The following is a 22,870-nucleotide window of genomic DNA, read 5'->3' as shown; positions in this document are numbered from 1 at the left end:
TGTTTTGCTCATCTTTGTGGTGTAAATTTAGCATTTGGGAAACATGCCTGTTCTGAGCAACAGTACCCTCCCCCTCAGGAAAGGAACAGGGCCACAAAGGAACAGAGGACAACTAAAGAGTGGACACAAATCAAAATTGGAGGCACAGGCCTCCAGTGGGGGACACCAGGAAGACAGGCCCAGCAAGCACCTACTGCTCTGAAACTAGACTAAAGGAGGCAATGGAAGAAAAGCAAATGCTTAGCAGCGCTTACTGATCTACCATAGGGTTGGTGGTTCCCAGTATTCATCATCAGGGTAGTGTTTTCCCAGCCTACATTTGATTCATGGATGTTTTCATGCATTTACCTAACATGCAGATATTTCCTCGCACTCAGATATTTGGCAGTCCTTTTCTCATTCCGAGTTGGCAAAGCTTGTCTGGGTTTTTAAGGCTAACTGCAATTACTGAACATGTTCTGCTAGGACGGATGTTTGCTGCTTTGCATACCGAGTAGCTTATATTAGGTTAAAAAGGACACTGTCAAGATTAACCTCTGTTTTGACCTACCTTGAAGCTGTTAAACTGTTATAATGTGCTCCCAAGAATCCATCAGGGCTTTTTTTTTTTTTCAGGTTTTTGGCTTTTTTCTTTAAAGCCTACCACTCAGTTACTGAGAAATCCTTTAAAAGCCACCTTTGTTGTACATGCTACCAAAACAAAATATTATGAGCTTCACCTGCCTGCTCTGCAGCAGCATTTCCGTCAAAAGCACTGTGCCACAGTGCTGTAATGGCAGAAATGACAATGAAAAAAATAGTAGACTTTTGAAAGGAGACTGAAGTTATTAAATTGTTGCTGTTGTTGTTATATCAAAGGGAGCCTGGGACTGATCTTCCGCAGTCCCAGGGATTAAAGTAAGAGGAGGCAGAGGAGAGCACAGCTCTGCTAAAAACAGAGGCAAGCACTGTATGGAAAATCTAGCCCTTTTTCCTCCTGGCATAGGTCTGATCAGTGGTCTAGGTGGCCTAACTGGAACACCTACACATCACCAAAATCTGACAAGAAACCTTTGCAGAATTTAGATCACAGCTGAGCAATGGCAACACCTGCTTTCTCTTATGTGCTGACACACCTACTGATGGAGGGATTGATTTCTTATTGCTGCAGACAGCGCAGTCCTGGAGGGAGGCACATGGCTGCAGCTGGACTGGCAGTATGCTTTACATCCACTGTGTCCAATACACCGTCTGTTTGCCACATGTGGTGAACTGGACAGCACGGTGTGGCAAAGCAGCTCATTAAAGCCGCACAGGTGGAGTGCCCTCTGCCCCTGTGCGCATGCCCCCACCACCACTTCATGAGTCATCAACAGTTTGCACGGGGGGTTGCCTGGCTGGGCAGGGTGGGTAAATAGGGTGTCTGGCTGTGGTGGGGAGGGTGCCTGGCTCGGAGGCCCTGTCTGTTGACAGAAGGGTCCCAGAATGTCCCGACTAGCTTTCTGTCAACAGAGATCTGTCAACAGAGGCGTTCTGCCCCACGGGGGAGCAGCAGAATGCTGTCGACAAAAGTGCCACGTTCTCTTGATTTACTGTCAACAGAACACCTTGGGGATGTGGACACTGTGGTTTGTTGATAAAAAGACAGTTTTGTCGACAAACCTCTCTAGTGCAGACATAGACAAAGATGTCAATACTATGTAGGTGTAAGGCTGACAGGTCATCAGCAGGAGGGAATGAACCAGTTCCTTAGGAGCTCAAGCCATGTGCTTTATGGTGTGAGTCAAAGGCCAGCTAGCTCACAACTGAAGCTGTAGAGTAGAGACTTCAATCTCCCTTGTTAGTTGGCACAGTGCCTCAGGGTTATGTACTTCCCTCAGCTGAGGAAGCGTGTCCCAAGCTTCTGATACCTTCCAGCTGTTCATCCCGGACAAGCCCCCACCTGTACAGCCAATGCACCCAGTTTGACAGCGGAAGGAATGGAACCTGCAACCTTGGAGACTAAAGCCCTGTGCTAAAAGCCAGCTCTGTAGAACAAAGACTTCACCTTCCCCTATCAGTGGCTCTGAGGTTACCTGGGTTAGACAATTCTAATTACACACAGTTAAAATGGTGTGAGTTTTGTGAGTAACCAAGCCCAAGCCCCTGTGCTCTCAAGTCAAATGGAGTTTTCCTATTGTTTCAATGGCAGCCAAATCACTCTTGAAGTTAGTAATGAGCATAAAGATTCTCAATTTAAATGCAAAGGGTTATTTCCATCCAGTACCATTACCATTGCCCTAGGGACTCATGCACGACTTATCCCAAACCCTGTGATCCAAAGGCAGCATCACAGGGCACTGAGAAAACACGGGTGAACCCTTTTTCTTCCATGCCCCCATTGCAAAGCATCACTCTGCAAATAGCTTTTCCTTTCCTGCGAACCCAGCACAGGTTGTAACAGGAGGATTCGCCCTGACAGGGCCAGGTTGTAATTCACAAGCTCAGAGAGAGCTGTTCAGTGCCAAGAAGCAAAACCCAGGGAACTCAGGTTTAAAACACCTCATGCCTGGTGGCTTTCAGATATCAAGCTCAGCGCAGAAGCTCTGTTAAAGGCTGTGGTTCACCTAACTACCTTTCTGTGACCTCTCTTTTCTGTATAAAGGAAAATAATAAAGAGGAAGGGTGGTCTTGTGGTTCAGTTGATGGACTGGGGCTTTAGAAATATTCGTTTACTTCCCATTCCTGTCCTGTTCATGTTAGGGGAAATTAATCAAAACAAAACTTGAAGCGGTCTCTCGTTTGGGGCCCCTCTGTTTTCGGATGCGCACTTGAAGACACCTCAGGCTTGATTTTCAGAAGGACTGAGCACTTGCAACAGTGCAGGTGTCACTGGAAGCAGGAAGGGCACAGTCACTCAAAAATCAGGTTTGGGGTGTCTCAAGATGGGGTTCTCCAAATCAGCAGCTAGTTTGAAAGGCTCAGCCTAAATCATGCTCCCAGTGGGGAGCAGGACTCAAAGGAGGCACATAAATACCCCCACATCTGGCTGGTGTTTGTCAAGAAAGGAGTATTGCTACATCTGCATGGGAAACAGGTTCATCTGTGCCACAGACCCATGCACCTCCTTGTTCCACTATTGTGAGCAGACTGGGAGTTGACCTGGCCCAGCATGCCTAAGTCAGGCCAGATTCCCCAGTGCCTTACACCTCATAGTATTGATCACACCTGTGACACATTCTGCATCAGCAGCATTTTGCACTGACATATGTGTTTGCACCAGTCACAAGGCATTGAGAGCCAGGCCTCTGTGTATAGGGCACTGAGATTCTTCATCAGAAGCAATCACAAAGTCAGGGTTTAATATAATCTGCAAGCAGGTGAGGAGGGACAGCAGTAATGAGGCAGGGAAGGGAAACCAGATCTGGGTTCAATTAGGAATTAATGAGCCAAATCAAGAAGCTTTATAAAAAGAATCTAAGATACCTTACACCTTTTCCTTTGCCAGGCCTATGCAATGGAGTGTAGTGAGGGAATGTAGCAATTCAGGCTATTGTGCCAATTTCTACAATAGTACAGATATGCAGGGAAGGACACTGAGACAGAGAACAAAGCCCTCTGTTGGTGGTTGCATTAGTTGGCAGAAGCAGAGCACAAGGAAAAAATAAGACAGTATTGGTCAGTCTGATAGGCACACCTCTGCCCACCAACAGCCTAGATGGCAAGGGGTGTTTTTTAGAGGCACCAGAGTAAAGGAGAGTTTTAAAAATGAGATTTGAAGGTGGACAATAAAGTAGCTGAATGGATATGTTCAGGGAGCACCTCTTGTCTGGCAGCATGGGGGAAAAGCACTATATTGTTTGTTAGAAAATTTAACAAGTGGCCAAATGGGAGTGAATATGCTGCACAGATGAGGTGAGTGTTGACAGGGCAATAGCGAGAGAGGACACTGGGAGATGGTTGACTCAAAAGGGCCCTGAAAACGAGGACAAGAAGCCTAGGTTCAGTGCAATAGAAAAGGGCAAGCCAGTGGATGGATATACATGGAAGTAGGACAGAATCAGTCAGGGGGGAAACAACTCAGCTCTGCATTTGCTGTTAATCCCAGTCTTAAAAATGGGAGAATCCTCAAGATTAAAGTCACTAGGAACCACTTTATCTCATGTGACATCCCGCACATTTGAAGCTGCTACGCAGCAACCCACTCTCTCCATAGCAATCTCCATAACCAAAATTAGATGGCAGAGTCACATGCCAGATGTGACCGTGGACAAGAAACACTCCATTGGATTCCTCCTCTAACCTGATCTTCCACATTTAAAAGGAAAAGAATCAGCCATGCCTGAAAGTTCCTATCACCTCCTGCCTATTTGGAGACGTTGGTGGAATGAGTTTGTGGGTCTCAGCCTAACCCTTTAATTAATGGTGGTTTGTCTGCATCAACCGAGCCACCCATTACAGTCAGTGGTAACTGGTGGTTTCAGCAGATGGGCCCAGGGCTGCCTGGAGCATGAGGACTAAACACTGGCCTCGCAGGGGTTCCTCCAGGCAGGATTGGGATGTGTTGTCAAGGCAGAGTTTGTGGGGAAGATCTGCACGGTGGCTGATTGCTGATCATGTTCAGTTGGTAAAGAGGGACTTTGATTTTGGTCAGTCCAGCACCTTTCCCAGCCTAGGTGCCTCTGTAGTCTCCTGGGATTGTTTTCCTAAGCAATGAACATTGTTGTTGGCCCAGTGTTCCCAGGTATCCCTCCAATCCTGCTCTCACAGCTCACGCTTTGACTCTCAGTGGATCCCCATCTTCTTTTGAACCCTTCTTTCCAGTTGTGGGGAATGACCTTCCTTGCACAATGGGCAGGGTCTGGTTTGCTTTGCCACTAAGATCCACCAGGCCAGGGATTTCCAAAAGCCTTCAGTTAACAAAATTGGTCAATGCACTGAACCCAGAGGTCTTAGTGGGGTGGGATCGGGAAACGGAAACATTACCGGTCAAAAGATGGTCTTTCCCCAGCATCAAATGCGTCTCTCAGCTTCTTCACTAGGTTGTCTTGGCCAGGGAGTCGGAAGATGCCTTCCTCATTCATGCCATGCTCACGGATGAACTCTGCGCACTTCTCCACCAGAATGGGGACCGGGTGCTGTCCGAATTTCTGTTCGTATGCCACTGTCTCAGCCAAACGCTGGCCAAAGACCACTAGAGAGAAGAAGGGTATTGTTAATAAAAACCTAAAAATGGGCCCAGAGGCAGCTTGTTGGGTTTGTACCTAGTCCCTTGTAAAACCCTAATTGCACAAACCTACTTTCAAAGCTGAAGAAAGGTTTGGTTGCTGGATGAAAACATGGAGCCAAATCCTCAGCTCAAACTCCACTGACTTTCATGGAACTATGCCGATTTACATCAGCTGAGAATCTGGCCCACAGCATCATGAACACAGCATCATGAAAACTTAACTTTCTGGCCACACCAGCACTATGGTCCCTCTAGCCTGAGATCAGTGGCCACTGAAAGATGCATCAGGCAATACACTGAAGGAAGCAACAGAGAGGTCCTGATGCTTATGTGCACCTCAGCTAATACTCTGTCTGCCTGCTTGTTGCAAACTTCTTCTGAAACTTCCTTAAAGGAAACCCCAGCCCTGAGATAAGCAGAAAAATTCAGCTCAACTTCCCCAAAGTTCAGGGCTTGAGACCACTGTTTCTATTCATTTCTGCATGTTTCTGTTAAAAAGCTCTCAGCACTGCACAGCAACCAGCTGGTAATGTTAACACGCCATGGATGTGGCAATCCTCCAGAAGTTTGCTTTGTCTCTGTCTTACAATATCCACAGGTAAACACTTTATTACAATTATTCTTCTTGACTATTTCATGGGAGATACATCAGGAGAAAATCTAAGGGGGTAACATGTAAACCACTGAAGAAACCATAGAATCATAGAAGACTAGAACTGGAAGGGATCTTGACAGGTTATTGAGTTCAGTCCCCGGCCCTCAAAGTAGGACCCAAGCGCCAGCTAGATTGTCCCTGTTAGGTATTTATCCACCCTGTTCTTAAATATCTCAAATGATGGAGATTCCACAACCTTGCTAGGCAATTTATTCCCATGCTTAACCACCCTGACAGGAAATTTTTCCTAATGCCCAACCTAAGCCTCCGTTGCAGCAATTTAAGCCCATTGCTTCTTGTCCTACCATCAGAGGCCAAGGAGACTAAATTTTCTCTCTCCTTGTAACACCCTTTTAGGTACTTGAAAGCTGCTATCATGTCCTCTCTCAGCCTTCTCTTTTCCAAACTAAACACACCCAATTCTTCCAATCCTCTCTCATAGGCCATCTTTTCTAGACTGGGACAGATGAATTAACCTGTGTTAAAGCCTTCCCCACAAATAGTGTTCATACTTTGCATCTGCAAAGCACCATAGAAAGGTTAACACAATGCCCTGGTGTTAAGAATTATTGTCTCAACTTTATAAATGAGGAGCCTGAAATGCAGCCCAGATGGGGACATAAGAAAAATGCTGGGGGAAGCCCAGGGGAGAATAGAAAAATGTTGGTAGCACAACAAATTCCAAAGGGATGGTGACACAAGAATATATGGATTACTTTGGGGATCTGTTTCTTCATTCCTCCTGCTGCTAACACACACTAAGGAGGTGCCTATGAGTTACGAGCCAGTTTCCAGAGGTGGTGAGCACCCACAGCTCCCGATGGAGTCAGCAGCTCAGCAGTCCTAACAGCTGGGCCTTCCCGTGAACAAGCAGCTATCAAGTCAAAAGTCAGAAACAGGCAGCAGTGTGGCCAGCCACCATGGTCCCCAGGGCGAGGTGAGAGGTGGGGTCGGATCTGTACCCCGGAAGGGGTGGGACCAAGAGCAGTCAGCTCTCAGCATGGCCCAGTCTGTTACATGGGGCCCCCCAGCTCCCTCACAGACACAGGCAGCCACAGCAGCTTTACTGCAACCTCTCAAAGGGTCCCAGCACTCCAGCCATCACAGCTACCCAGGGGCAACTGCACCCATTTAACCCCCATGTCAGTGGGCCTGGAACCAGGCTTGAGCTCAGGTGTTCTTGGTCTCAAGTCCCCTGCTGTGTTCATTAGATCTCACTCCCTTTCTTCCATTCAAAGATGAGAGATCCCTAACACAATAGAGGCTTCAAAACTAAGATGGCAAAGGAAAAACAGCCATGGATGTAGCTCCAGCTGGATTTGGGCTGGGAGTCTTTCTCTACCCTACGCCCCAGTTTGTCCTTTATTATCACCTAAGTACATATGTGTTGCTTAGTTAAAAAAGGGGTCAGTACCTTTCTTCCGGAGCAAAGGCTTTTTCCTCTTGAACTCCCAGCAAAAAGCCAGCCCTAAACCTGGAAGGCAGCCGCCCACATCCCAGCTCTTCATCCTCAGGGCTTTCGGCATAATGACAGCAGAAATGTCCCAGATCCCAGCAGCTCTGGAATCTTAATGGCCAAGGGTCCCACGCTCCTACTAGAAGCAGCCCCGTAACGTGTTCACCTCCTGTTCTGAAGGCTGAAATAATCCCTGCATATCTCTTGCACATCAGCATTATGCTCATAAGTACTCCCATCTGGAACCACAAGACTTGTCAGCACCTGCCTTGTGGTGGTTTTTTCACTGACACAAGACTCCCTTCTGCTTTTAAATAATGAACATAAACCTGTCATAGGACTCAGTAAAAGTAAATGGCTTCTTTTCCTTAGTAGTTCATTATGATCTGCCATTCAACTATCACCCCAGAGGGTAATAAAAACCAACCCTCTACCAACCTTGCTCTATACATCAGTCATTCTGTCTGACAGAAATAGACTTCCACTTAGCATCTCAGCCAGCCCAGAGCAACTGCCTTGGGTCTCAGGCTGGGCTCAGAGGCATTTTAAAATGGTTTGTTTCAGCACTCCCCTTCTACTTTTCATCAAGGAGCAAAATAACAAACCATTGCATTAGCTTCATGAGTCACGTGGGACACTGCAAGGCCACAACTAAGATCAGGGCTCTATTGTGCTGTATAGTCATGTAGTGAGAGACAGTCCCTGGCCATAGAGCTTATGATTCAAATAGGCAAAATGGACAAAAGGAGGGATGGGGAGACAGCAGGGGCAGATTGAGAACAGGTGGAGCCCTGGGACAACATAGTCACAAGGGATCCCCTTAACATATTAAAATATTAATGTCATCATTATTTATACTTTAAAATCTATTCATGCTTATTGTTATTCATGCTGCATAATTAAATTACACTTAAATAAATTTTATAATGAGAATGACATGATACATTACTTTTGTTCCATTAAAGTGAATTGTTTAAACAAAATGGACTTATGGCTCCTGGGGGCCCCTCATAAATGGGGGCCCTGGGGTGGGCTTCCCCTTTTGTATTTGTATTTGTATTTCTTGTCACTAAGAAACAAACAGGAGAAGAGACTTGTGCAGGCCAATCAGAAACACAACCCATGTCTTCCAATTTCTAGTTCAGTGCTCTCTCTCTCTCTCTCTCTCTCTCTCTCTCTCTTCTGGGCTCTGTTAATCCGGCATGATTTTATTTAGCTGGATGTCCATTTATCATGGGTGTGGCCAAGTTTCCCACGGTCCCATAAAGTTTGTTTCCACCCACTAGTCCTGGCAGTCAGTGTTCTGTGCTATTCTTTAGCTGTAATTTACCCCTAAATGCCTGCTATAGAAGCACAAGACGTTACTGCAAAGTCACACTGAGGGAAGTTTCAGCTCCCCTTTACCTCCTGATAGAGATCCCACCACTCTGCGGAGAGACTTCACCCACTCATCCATCTCAGACTGGGAGTTGGCCATCAGTACATAGGAGTCTTGTCCTGTCCGATTCTGGTCTCCTGAGACCCCTGCAAAAATAATTACTCATAAAGGGAGCCTGGGGGATGGAACAAAGACACATACCCTTATTGATTTCTTAGCTGAGTGCTATGGAGACATAACCCCCTGATCCCATCCATCTCTATCTGGCTGGAAAATAGTGGCTCAGGGAGACGTGTTGTGTATAGCCTCTCTCCATAGCTAAAGCGTTCCACCAAGGAAACGTGCTAACAGAAAATTAACATTGTAGTAGAACAGTAGCAGAGAGGTAGCCGTGTTAGCCTGTACTCCAACAAAACAAAACAGCAGAACTGTAGCACTTTAAAGACTCACAAAAGCCATGTCTACACGTGCACGCTACTTCGAAGTAGCGGTACTAACTTCAAAATAGCACCCGTCACGGCTACACGTGTTGGGCGCTATTTCGATGTTAACATCAACGTTAGGCAGCGAGACGTCGAAGCCGCTAACCCCATGAGGGGATGGGAATAGCGCCCTACTTCGAAGTTGAACGTCAAAGTAGGGCACGTGTAGACGATCCGCATCCCGCAATATCGAAATAGCGGGGTCCGCCATGGCGGCCATCAGCTGAGGGGTTGAGAGACGCTCTCTCTCCAGCCCCTGCGGGGCTCTATGGTCACCGTGGGCAGCAGCCCTTAGCCCAGGGCTTCTGGCTGCTGCTGCTGCAGCTGGGGATCCATGCTGGATGCACAGGGTCTGCAACCAGTTGTTGGCTCTGTGGATCTTGTGGTGTTTAGTGCAACTGTGTCTGGGAGGAGCCCTTTAAGGGAGCGGCTTGCTGTTGAGTCTGCCCTGTGACCTTGTCTGCAGCTGTGCCTGGCACCCTTATTTCGATGTGTGCTACTTTGGTGTGTAGACGTTCCCTCGCAGCGCCTATTTCGATGTGGTGCTGCGCAACGTCGACGTTGAACGTTGACGTTGCCAGCCCTGGAGGACGTGTAGACGTTATTCATCGAAATAAGCTACTTTGATGTAGGCTTCACGTGTAGACGTAGCTAAAATGATTTATTTGGTGATGAGCTTTCGCGGGACAGACCCACTGCATCAGATCAAGGTCTGTCCCACAAAAGCTCATTCACCAAATAAATCATTTTGTGAGTCTTTAAAGTGCTACATTTCTGCTGTTTTGTTTTATCGCAGTAGAAGGAATCTTCTCTCAACATTTCCTCTGTGCAGTTACCCGGTAGCTTCTCTCACCGTATTTCCCAGAGTGATTTTGGACCTGACTTCCCACTCCCACCAGGGTCACTCCAGCAACTTTAAGGGAGATTCTCCTAGTTCACCCTGGTGTAAATAAGAGGACAATCAGGCCCTGTATATACAGTAAAGGAAACCCTGGGAGCCACCAGTGAGAAGCAGCCAGCTCTGGAGTGCAGCATGGCAGTTATTTATCAGTTTAGGACTACAAGTGAAGAACCCATGCCCATCTACAAGTAGTCATTTTTAATCAGACCCAAATTAGGCACAGGTCAAGACACTGGAGTGCATCCCCCATGATCAGAGCTGGTTGGAAAATGGAATTCCTGTCCTACAGCAAACCCTGACATGTCAAATTCTGCTTTTGTTCCGAATCAGAACCAAAATGAAAATTATGAAATGTCTTGTGAAACGGAAATTCTGTAACATTAAGATATGGAAACATGTTGTTTCAATAATGTTCAAAGGTAAGATAACACTGAATATATCAATAAAATATAAGATTGAAAATAATATTACAATGCTAGCAGCCGAAAGCCTGTGCTATGGCATGGGTGTAATTTATAATATCTATTGGCTAGGAAATGTAAAATCTGGAAGGTCACAAATTGCAAATCTTCATGATGCTTGAACCTGGTGAGATTCTGAACAAAAAAGGTGCTTGAGCCTGCAGTTTCAATCATTTAACGCTGAGTCAGCAGATGTTTGAGGCTTCACTTTAATATACACTGATGAATAACTATATAATTAGAATCCTGGACTGATAGTATAAAAGTAAATAGGAAATCAAATGGAATGACAATGTTGAAATGAAACATGGTGTCTTATATAAAATATTTTGGTCACAGAGAGGTAGCCGTGATCGTCTGTATTTTCACAAAACAAAAAAGCAGTCATGTAGCACTTGAAAGACTAACAAAACTGCTTTTATGTTTTAATAAAATATCTTGGCTCTGAAATGAAATAAGAAAGTCAAAACTGTTCATTTTGACATTTTTTTCCTCTCAAAAATTTACCAGCCATCAATGGTTCCCACAACGTATTGAGATGTTGATAAGAATTTGCTTTCTCACTGAAAACCGTTCCATCCAAAAATTTTCAGTCAACAACTCTACTGAGTCTCCCCCAGGCTCAGTGCATCTGCAGCTGGAGCAGCATATCAAGCCATAAGCCTGGGGCGTCGAGCTTGAGGAAACAAGAAGCAAACAGGGGATCTCTGCATTGTGTCATCGTGCTCACCTGGGATGATTTCAAAGATAAACTTCCCCGCTTCCTCTGGGTTGCTGACTGCCTCCTTGATAGTGCTTCCCTGCAGAAACAGGCAGCCCTGGAAACAAAGACAGCTATAGCCTTGAATCAGCCATTTAAAAATAAAACTCTCCTCTTCGGACAACACTGGCAGTGATGGATATAATACTCATAGATCCTAGGAATGTTGGACTGGAAAGGACCTTCAGAAGTCATTAAGTCCAGCCCCGGCGCTGTGGCAGGGCCAAGTGAACCCAGGACTTCCCTGACAGGTGTCTGCCCGATCTATTCTTAAAAAACATCTCCAATAATGGGGATTCCAAAGCCTCTCTTGGGATCCTGTTCCAAAGTTTAGCTATCCTTATAGCTGAAAAGCTTTCAATGATGAAACCCATTACTTCTTGCCCTACCTGCGGTAGACATGGAGAACCCTCTTCATAACCACTCTAAACATATTTGACGACTGTTAACAGGTCTTCTCCTTGTCTTAGTTCTCAAGATTAAATGTGCCATTTTGTTTGGTTTGGTTTGGTTTGTTGTTTGTTTGGTTTTTTTTTTAAGTTTTCCTCATAGGCCAGTTTTTCTAAACCTTTCATCATGTTTGTTGCTTTCCTCTGGACTCTCTCCAGTTTGTCCACATCTTTCTTAATGAGTCATGCCCAGAACTGGACGTAATACTCCAGTGGAGGTCTCACCAGTGGTTAGGAGAGCATGCCAATTAGCTTACATATCTCACATACAAAACAGTTAACTCCTGGCTTGACATAGTCATGGCTGGGATGGTTTAGTTGGGGTTGATCCTGCTTTAGGTATAGGACTGGACTCTATGACCTCCTGAAGTCATCCAGCCCTATGATTCTATGATGCCTGTTAATACACTCCACCCTGTCATTAGGTTGGTTTTTTTTTTTTGCAACTGCACCAAATGGTTGATGTTCATTCACTTTATGAACTACTGTAACCCCCAGATCCTTCTTGGCAGTACCACACAATCCAACCAGATATTTAAGAACCATATCCCTTTCGCTAGAAATGAGGCAAGAAAGTCTGAGAATCATCTCCTTATTTGCCTTGATTCTCTCACTGTGGGCTTTAGGGAAGCTCCAGTTTCAAACTGACTGAGCAGGCTGCATTTCGTGGAGATAAAGGCTGCAGCAGCTGGGTCACTCAGCATCACCTAGATCATCAGGCTCATGACGCTTGCTTCTACTTCATCAGATCACGTGTCCAGCCTAAAAAGGGATGAGACCCAGACTGGCAGACATGAGCCCCAGACGTTTAAATAATCACGAGTCAGCAGAAGAAATGCCTCACAGTAGGGCTGAATGAGGGCAGTAGTAGAAGGTGATGCCATGAATGGAAACAGAAAGAGTGTTAGCTAATTGTGCTTGTATCGCTTGCCTTGCTTAGGCTGCACATGGAGATTGTATCCAGCATCTTGACAGTGCTAAAAGAATGAACTTCAGAGGAACTGTGGTAATAATGAACCTCTACTGCCCCAGGCTGCGTTTTTCCACAGAAATATGGATGCATGTTTCCCTTTAAAGTTAATAGCATCTCTACGTCCCTCAGTAGCTCTGCCCATTTCAGTGCTCAAGCTAGAAGCAGTTGAAGGCTCCTCTCTAGAGGTGACAGGAATTTGTCATCATCAAGCAATTTCAATCCCCCAAAAATGGTTTTTCATCAGACACACAAAAAATGTGAAAAATTTCATTTTCCTTGACATTTCCCACCCAAAAAGGCAGAAGTTTTGCATTTCAATGGGGAAGAAGAGGAGACAATAGAAAAAAATCAGTAGTGGCTAAAAATGATTAGCTCATAGTTGAGTGAAAATGGTTTCTGGAAACCAAAAAAAAAAAATCTGCTGAAAAAAGCAACAAGAATTGCAGGATGTCTTGAGAGAGTTTTTTTTTAAAAAAGTTATATTTTTTAAACTTTTTGTCCACAGTCATTAGTATTTTTAATAGTTTTACTTGTACCTGGATTGGCCATTATCATGCAGCTGTGCAACATATTGAACCAGGAATTATGCTATGGAGACAGCCGCTGAGTTAAAGGCCATCTGGACGTTAAAGGCAGACAGATTAAGAAGCCTTGCATCTACATGGGGAGAGAAGACTGGGTACCATGCAGGGTGCGGGTGATCCTTTCAGTCAGGAGAACCCAACCTATGACCTGCAGGCTGAACAGAGCCCATGAGAACATTTCCTGAGGCCTGCAACCTGCTTCAACACACCATGCCAGGGCCCAGTTCATTAGTGTTTCGTCATGTTTGTCATTTTACTTTATGCAGGTTTGGAAATAGGTTGTTTCTATGTTCAGTATTGTCTGTCTACATACAAAACAAGCTGAACTTAAAATATAAAGCAATACAGGTGACTTTAAATCTTATTTACAGCTTCTAGAATCCATTTGGCCCACACAACGTTTATGTGGCAGTAAGGGTGAGCACTGCTTTTCTACATGCTGGTGATCAGTAACTTGGGTGTCGTGAGCCTTGGCCTCTATGTACTGTCCCCCAAAGAGACATGGAGCTCCAGAAAGAGGCAAGGACGTGTATCTGTTTTGCTACCCTGGGAGTTTGTGATGTTTCGTTTTTCTCTCTTTCAAAGGGGATTTAAGCATGTTCAGACACCAGGCCTCAAACAGTCAGGCATCTCCTTTCAAGGAAAGACCCTGCTACTGGTGGGAAAGCACCATCAAAGTCACTGGAGCTGTTTTCCTTAATACAGGCAGCACCAGCCAATGAAACCTTGGAAGTCAAGGGAGCTGAGCCTAAAGGGACCAGCAGGAAATAAGAACATAAGAACGGCCATACTGGGTCAGACCAAAGGTCCATCAAGCCCAGCATCCCATCTGCCGACGGTGGCCAATGCCAGGTGCCCCAGAGAAGGAGAACAGAAGACAATGATCAAGTGATTTATCTCCTGCCATCCATCTCCTGCCCTTGTTATGAAGGCTAGGGCACCATACTTTATCCCTGGCTAATAGCCATTTATGGACCTAACCTGCAAAAATTTATCAAGCTCTTTTTTAAACCCTAATAGAGTCCTGGCCTTCACAGCCTCCTCAGGCAAGGAGTTCCACAGGTTGACTGTGCGCTGTGTGAAGAAAAATTTCCTTTTATTAGTTTTGAACCTACTACCCATCAATTTCATTTGATGTCCCCTAGTTCTTGTATTATGGGAAAAGGTAAATAATTTTTCTATGTTCACTTTCTCCACACCATTCATGATTTTATATACCTCTATCATATCGCCCCTCAATCGCCTTTTTTCCAAACTGAAAAGTCCCAGTCTCTCTAGCCTCTCCCCATATGGGACCCTTTCCAAGCCCCTAATCATCTTAGTCGCCCTTTTCTGAACCTTTTCTAATGCCAATATATCTTTTTTGAGGTGAGGAGACCACATCTGCACGCAGTACTCGAGATGTGGGCGTACCATAGTTTTATATAGGGGAAGTATGATCTAGCGCCTACACGTGGCTATATTGTGAATCACGGGCTGTTCAAGTACAGCCATGGCTTTTGAAAGGCTGTACTTCCCCAGCTCCTACTGCCATCCTTCCCCTTACTCTGGGCCGTAATGCTGGCATGAGCTCTGATGCCGACCTCTCTTTCCAACCTCCCATGTAGGCTATGTCTAAATCTTGTCCCATTCTTCCTGCATACCCTCTAATGAGACACAGCCTTCTCTGTCCATCCACGCTGTTAAACCTCTCCTTCAAGTGCTCAGCTGCCCCCACCCAGAGACTGCATTGCCCTTCCCTCTGGCACTCAGAAATACAATCTGGCCTCTCTCCTATCCACATTGGACAATATCAGTCATTATTGCCTCTCTCTACTATATTGTATCCAACACAAGCCTCCCCACTTCATCTTCCAGGCCCTTCACACCTTAGCCCCATCCTTCCTATCATTTCTCCTCCGTCATCTAAATATCAACTCCCACCTTGGATCAACCACCCTGCCAACCTCCATCACCTACTTGTTAAATTTTCCAACAAGCAGCTTGGTGCTTTCTCACCTCCCGCCCCTCATGCTGGGCAGGCGTTCCCCCTAAACTTCTGCAATATCCTCTTTCCAGACTTGCCTTAAAACTCTCCTTTACTATAATGCCTGCAAAAAAAAACCTGAGAGCAAGACCACATCCTGTACCACTGACCAATACTGCCTCACTGTTTCCTTGTAGGCCACCACTGATCTGTCTGTATCCATCACTTTTATGTATCCAAATTCTTATATATAGCTTGTAAGCAGCTTGGGGCAGGGGCCTTCTCTTTGGTCAGTGTTTGTACAGGGCCTAGTTCAATGGGGTCGTGGTCTAGGACTTGGATGCCACAGAGCTATGGAAACACATGCAATAATAACATCAGTAGGGCAGGGACAGGATATCCAAGGCTCGTGTGTGTGCTACATCTTCCCTGCCAAGAAACACCATCCCTTTGTCATCTCTTCAGCACCTCCTTAGTTACTTTCTAGTCAAGCCACAAGAAGGAAATGGCCAAGAGCCAGGGAGGACAGGCCTGTGCCTAGGACACAAAGTGCTGCTGACAATACCTGGGGTTTGGCATCCTCCTCATCCTTGTAGTAAAACAGCTGCTGGCCCTTCAGAACAAAATACCGCTGCTGCCAGTTCTTGACGATGGAGCGCTGCTTCTTCAACCAGCCAATCTTCAGGGGCCGCTCCAGCGGGTTGTGGGAGGCCATCCAGTTGCAGGCTGCCATGGGATCACCAGTCATCACGCTCCTGGAACGAGCTGGAGAAAGGAAGACCGATACATAGTAGCAGAGTGACATGGGATTCAGCGCAGGTCCCAGGCAGAGATTCTCAGGGTAGTCCCATGTGGGAAAAGCCTGCCATATTACACAAGGTGAGTCTCTTCAGCTGGAGTTCAGTAAAACCTACAATCAACTGCACTGAGGCAATGAGAAGCTGCTATCTGTCCCCTCTGCCTGCGTAAAGGCAGCGGGCAAGAGGCTTTTAAAGGAAGTGGCTGCAGTATCTGTCAAAATATGCTTCCTTTTTCCTGCGTAGGAGTTATTGTCTCAAGTGCAAATAGAAAATACTTAGCTCCTGACTGGTTCATTTAGACCCATCCAAAACAGGAAAAAAACCAGAAATGGGGGAGCTTTCAAAATATGTTTTCAACCAGTGGTCCTCAACTTGTGTTACACATCTGGGGGTACATCAACTCCTCTAGCTGTTTGCCAATGAACTTGTTAAAAAGCATGAGCAAAGTCAATACAAACTAACGTTATATACTGACTTGTTTATACTGCTGCATATACTATACACCAGTGTTTCTTAAACTTTTTGAGACCACGGAACACCAAGCAATATTGTTTATGCAAAACACCTATGAATTGTTCTTCAAATTGTTCTCAGACCAAAAATATCTGAACAGCAACATATACAGCAAAAATAAAATGCAGTAATTGAATCAGGTATCACAGCAATGACGAAGCAACATTGTATCTGTTTTTTGTAACAGAAAATATAGACCATCGGGGTATGATATCAAAGAAGTGTCAGATGTTCATGGCACACCTGCGAGTTTTTCATGCAACACCAGTGTTCCACAGAACATAGTTCAAGAAACACTGATCCACGCTGAAATGTAAGTACTTTGTTTGTATTCCAGTTGCTTTCTTTCGTAATTCCACGGTAAAAGTGAGAAAGTCAACAATTTTTCAGTAACCAGGTGCTGTGACACTTTTGTATTGTTGTCTGATTTGGGATGCAAGAGAAATCAGACTTCTGAAAGCAGGTAACGGTAGTCTGAAAAGGTTGAGAAGCATGGTTTAAACTGTTTATTCTGGATGATACATCCAAAGTTACTGCAGGTTGAACCTCTCTAACCTGGCACCCTCAGGGTCTGACTGGTGCCGGTCAAGAGAATTTGCCGGAGTGCAAGATGGCAATATTGCCTAGCCACGTTACCAACACTTCCACAACTTATTGGGCTCTTAGAATACATTTAGGGTTAAATTACAATTAAATGACAGTACAGAACACTGAGAGCCAGCACTGGTGCCTGGAAACAGACTTTACGGGACCACAGGAAACTTGTCCACACCCATAAGTGGTTGTCTGACCAACTAAAATCATGCTGGATTATGGACGAGGGAGTTCTGGATTAGAGAGGTTCAACCTATACCTGTTTTTTGAACAGCTCACGCAGTGCATAACATATCTGAAAGGCCAATGAGATTGCAAACTCTTTGGGGCCAGGACTGTCTTTCATTGCATATAGAGAAGTGCCTGGCACAATGGGGCCTTGATCCTGAGGGGCTCCTCTAGGAGCTACAGCACTGTTCAATACTAGTCCAGGGTTATGGTTTCCTTGTATTTTCCTCTGTGGGCTGGTCATTCAGACACCTAAATAGCTGTGTGTCATAGTTCAGATTGTATTGTTAGGGCAGCTTAGGCGTCATTCTCTTCTTACTGCCCCAGTGTAAATTGGGAATAAGTCCACTGAAGTCAGCAAAGTAAAGATCCTGTGAGTGACACAGGCCTTGGGCCTGCTGAATCATGTCAGATTTCAAAAGCCATTTCCTGTTGGCAGGAACATTCTTGCCCTTCCTTTAAGATGATCGGTGCAACAGATGCAGTAATAATTATCTTGTTCTTTTAAGAAAGGAGATCAGTTTCATTATGAGTACCATTTTCCATCCAAGAGCAGAATAAATTTTGTTATGCGCACCAGGCGTATAGGGATGTGCACCACCACCAGCAGAAATATATGCTACCAGCTCTGGCCACTCTAATCAGCTGTACAGCGCCTGATTTTCTCCAGGGTGGCCACCCATGTGCTCAGCTTACAAAGAACACTGATCTATTTCACAGATACGGAAACTGAGGCATGCAGGGTTGAAATGACTGTCACCCGAGCACCAGAGCCAGGGACATAACTAGGTCTACTGAAGCCCAGACTACTATTCTGGCTAACGCTAAAGCAGACTGTTTCAAGGTTGTTAATACCTGCAAAGTTAAAGACTTCCACATCGTTTCAGAGCCACACAGTTGCTTTGGTCATCTGCTACTGATGTGGTCCCCCCTCTACAAGCTGAGTGCTTCCCATTTAAAAGTTAAAATTAACAAACTCTCTCTTTATCTCTCTCGTGCTTCCCTATCTGTAGCAAACCCAGCTCAATTTGTTTGTTGGCTTGCTTCCATTTGTGCATGTTGTGAGCACGCACATCCTCCGTGTGTATGTGCAGGCAGGAAACAAGCACTTCTGTGTGCGGTGCGCATGCGAGTGTGCGCCTGGTGGACTTGTGACTGTGTGTCCGTGGGTGGAGAGCTTGTGAAGGGGAGGCTGAGCCAAAGGAATGAGTGGGGTGCTGACTTCTGAAAGGGCCTTGTGGTTATTTATGTGATCGCGGTGTGTCAGGGGCGCTGCAACAGTTTTTCTCATGGGGCTGCTGAGAGCCATTGAACCAAACTGTAAACCCTGTACACTTCAAACCATGAGGTGTGGCAGCATCCCCCTCATCCCTTGTTCCAGCCCCTAAGGGGGAGTTGCAGTTGAGGGGCTTGCCAGTGGAAAGTGAATACGTCCTGGCTCCCCTGCCTTATCATTTAAACACTTCCAAAACACGGCACCTGCTATGTCCTTGCAAGACAGAAGCAAGCCTCTTTCAAGTCTTTCTGCTTACCTAGTCACATGCACGCTGCTACCAGTCTGTTGTGTTTCACACTCACTTTGCACAAGTGAAAAGAAGTCTCCAATGTACGGGACAGTAGAGAATTCGGGGGGGGTGTTCTTGGGCTGGGTTGGTATGGGAAGGTCGCCAATATATGGATTTGAGTATTAAAGGGGTAGCTGTGTTAGTCTGTACCTGCAAAAACCATGAGAAGTCCTGTGGCACCTAACAGACTAACAGATTTTGGAGCATAAATTTTGTGGGCAAAGATGCACTCCAGACATGCATCTGATGAAGCGGGTCTTTGCCAAGAAAGCTTATGCTCCAAAAAATCTATTAGGCTATAAGGTGCCACAGGACGACTTGTTAATATATGGATTTGAATTTGAAGGGTCTGAGCTAGTCTTTCAATGGGATTTGAATGCCAAACTCCTTTACAGTATACCCTCTCTGCAAAGAAAAACCTACGGTGCCAAGTCTCAAGGCCTGAGTCAATAGACTAGAGCTTGTGGTATGGAGCTAAAAAGAGTGTCTCGGAGCCCTGATTCTAACCTGAGCCCAAACAGCTACTCCTACACTTTTAGCCTTGCACCCTAAGCCCTGGGATCCAGTGCCAAGTGAGATGCAGTGCCATGGGTTTTTTCTTAACTGCACCTTGAGAGCTCCTTTGAAAACTACAGCCTCAAAGCCCCAAAACAACTCTTCCTAACTGGTTAACACAGCCCCTGCTAGTTAAAAGCAACAGTCCTATTCCCTGATCCCGATGCTCCATGCCACAGAGGATGTTAACTACCCAGTGGGTTGGGATTTTTAGTGAAAATCAGACACCATGAAACTGAACGTTGCTGTCTGGAGAGCGCAGTCCCACCAGTGCAGGCTCCGTTCTGCAAACGTTTCTTTTGCAAAACCACAACCTGCTTCTAATGTGTTAAAACAGGACTGGGCAAATTTTACACCCCTCCAGCTCTGTTGTATGACAAGCCACACTCCCACGTGCAGCAATAGGATGAGTGTGAGCTCCTGGCTGATGGCTCCACTCGTGTGAAAGGGGTCAGCCGGGAGGCTAACATAATGTGCAATGAGAGATATAGAAGACGCTGTCTATGCACGATTACTCTCAGCAGAGGTAGCCTAGGCCGACTTAGCATGAGCGGTGTGGCCCCACTGCAAATTTCTACCTGAGCCAGACCTGTGTAGCTGACTCCACAAAGGTTTTTTACTAGCCTATGTGCCCAGCTGGATTTCTAGGAAACTAGCCCATGGTTTTTAGTCGTGCATTTGAAGTGAGCGGTCTATGAATTCATTTGTGGTGCGTTACCTCCGCTGCCCTTCCTATTGTAATGCTCTTACAGATCTCTGACATTTCACTGCACCATGAGGCAGAGATATCAAAGTTCTGGCCCACTGCAGCATGGGAGTAGGGCCATGTTAGGTATATGCTGCATTCATGGTTGTGTAGGGCACCCAAACATTTAGGGCACCACCAAGACAGGAGGTAAGAGTGGGTCAGCTTCTTCCCACCCAGTGAGAGCCACAGCCTTCTCAGCCATGGCTGAACATGTTGGTCAGTGTTTCCTGTAAGCTGAGCACTTGGACAGCCACCCAGGAGACAGTCAGTCACTACCCAGTTGACTAGCGGAGCACCCACAGCTGGAAGCGTTGTGTTTCTATTCATAGTGCTCATCTGTACATGCCTTGGTGCACGTAACAAAATTTATTCTGTCCATGGGTGAAAAAAATTAGAGAGAACATTGGTGCTGATGCAGCACATTCTGAGTGAGGCGGAGAGGTATGGGAAGCTGTGCCTCTGCCACTGTGAGGTGGTCTGGGTGGCTCAGTATCCTTTGGTGCTCACCCCTTCCCCCAGCCCTGTGTCCATGAGTCTGGTCTGTGGCATTATCTGCTGCATATGATGCTTGGTGTGTGTCAGTAAGGTGGCGTGGTTTCCTCTTGGGGCACCTATTTAATAATACTGCCTAGGGCTCTGTGAATCCTAAGGACTGCCCTGCAAGGGAGAAGGATTTCTTGGATAGCATCAAATCCTGTGCAAAAGCAGCAGCAACGGAGGAGGCAAGCTTGAGGTTAAAATGACATTCCAAAGGGTCTTAGGAAAGTACAGCCCTAGTGGAATAGCAGATAGGGTTGGAGGACTAAGCACCTGGGCAGGATGAGCCTCCTTTCTCACTGCTAAGCATTATACTCACTTGCTACACCTCAGCTCCCCATGAATACAACGGATATAACACTACAGATTGAACCTCTCTACCTGGGACTCTCTTGTCTGGCAACATCTGTAATCTGGCATGATTTTCATTAGCTGGATGTCCCCTTATCATGGGTGTGGCCAAGTTTCCCGTGGTCCCATAAAGTTTGTTTGTGGCGACCAGTCCTGGATCTCAGTGTTCTGGGCTGTTATTTAACTCTAACTTATCCCTAAATATCTTCTAAGAGCCTAGTAAACAGTGGAGATGTTGGTAATGCTGCTGGACAACATTGACTTCCTGCAGTCTGGCAAATTCCCTGGTTTGGCATGGGTCCGGGCCTGAGGGTGCTGTACTTGCTTTCTAGTGCCCTTTGCCAGGCTGGTCCATTTAGAGTATAGCCTAGGCTCTATCTCACACTGTGTCTACAGAAAGCAGCCATGCTCTTGGATCCTGGCCTCACTCAAGGCCTCTAGATCCCACTGTGCTGCCAATTTTAATAAACATTATATTCACTTTGCACAGGCACAAAGGACTGCACCAAGCACCGGAGAATCGGGCCCATTGTTTAAAAACTCCGTTTCAAGCCCGTCTGTGGTACTGCAGCTAGTCAAATCTTCAGTAATGAGTGATTCCTCAAACCTCCCACTGCAAATTGGCCCACTCTCTAGTTATATAGCAGCTCTTTAATATTTAACTTGAATTTTCCTTGCTGCAGAATAAGCCCATTACTGGACCATGAGCTGTGGTCTGCTTGACTAACGACCCCTTTACAACCCTTCACATTTCTCTAGGTAGTCATCGAGCTTCCCCTGCCTTATGTCAGAGGCAGAGGCGGCTAATGCAATAGAAGCTGCAGAGGTAACCCAGCAGCAGTTATCTTCTGGCTATGTGTAATCTATTCATCTATTGTCTGCTAATAGTAAGCAATCCTGTAGCACCTTAAAGCCTGATTTAATATGGAAATATACACCTATCTCATAGAAATGAAAGGGGACCATCAGAGGTCATTGAGTCCACTCCCCCTCACCATCCCAGACTGATTGATTGTTTTTTTAAACCCATTTGCCCCAGACCCTTAAATGGCCCCTTCAAGGATTGGGCTCACAGCTCTGGGTTCAGCAGGCCAATGCTCAAACCACTGAGCTATCCCTCCCCTTATGAAAGGAGGAGCTTTCATGGGTAAAATGAACTTCTTCAGATGGGAGTAGATAAAAGAAGCTCATTGAGTCACAAATAAATCAGTTAGTCTTTTAAGGTGCTACAGGACTGCTTGTTCTTGTGAAGCTAAAGACTAGCACCACTACCCCTCTGAGACTATGTACTAATAGGCATCACTGTGCTGGGAAGGCTCAAAATGAATTAATAGGGTTCTGGCCAGCAGTGCTAACCCCTTCTGCCGACATGATTTTCATGTTTCTAGTCTCTTGTGCTCCCAAACCCAAAGTCCCATCCCAGAATCCACTCTTTTTACAATGAAACCTGGGATGGCTTCTCGGAGTGGAGTGGAAGGGCAGCCTATTCTTTGGTTGTTCCAAAGTCCTGGTCAGGAACATAGAGGGGCTATCCCCGGGGTTTGAAACCCTGTCCTTAGGAAGATCCAAAAGGACATTTTTCCAGAAGTTGGATCCAGGAATTTTATTTAGCCTTTTACAGAGGGATGGGCCAGCTGTGAAGTTTTGGATCCAGATCTACTTTGCAAAGTACAGCACAAAGTATGACTCTGGGTTTTGCTTTAGTCCCACCCCTACGTAAAGACTC

General features: G+C 45.9%; 1 protein-coding gene across 1 annotated transcript in view; it reads right to left on the bottom strand.

Moving 5' to 3' along the window:
* ARHGAP25 (Rho GTPase activating protein 25) overlaps nt 1–22,870 on the bottom strand; it is a 43,830-nt gene that overhangs the window by 9,831 nt on the left and 11,129 nt on the right. The window contains exons 2-5 of the mRNA XM_074981710.1: nt 15,819–16,018; nt 11,252–11,339; nt 8,704–8,823; nt 4,945–5,152 (exon numbers count right to left, since the gene is read on the bottom strand). Coding sequence (XP_074837811.1) covers nt 4,945–5,152; nt 8,704–8,823; nt 11,252–11,339; nt 15,819–16,018 — 616 coding nt within the window. The remainder of the gene's footprint in view (nt 1–4,944; nt 5,153–8,703; nt 8,824–11,251; nt 11,340–15,818; nt 16,019–22,870) is intronic.

The sequence above is a fragment of the Carettochelys insculpta genome, chromosome 31 (genome assembly GCF_033958435.1).
Source record: "Carettochelys insculpta isolate YL-2023 chromosome 31, ASM3395843v1, whole genome shotgun sequence".
Taxonomy (NCBI): domain Eukaryota; kingdom Metazoa; phylum Chordata; order Testudines; family Carettochelyidae; genus Carettochelys; species Carettochelys insculpta.
This window is presented reverse-complemented; position numbering and strand designations above follow the sequence as displayed.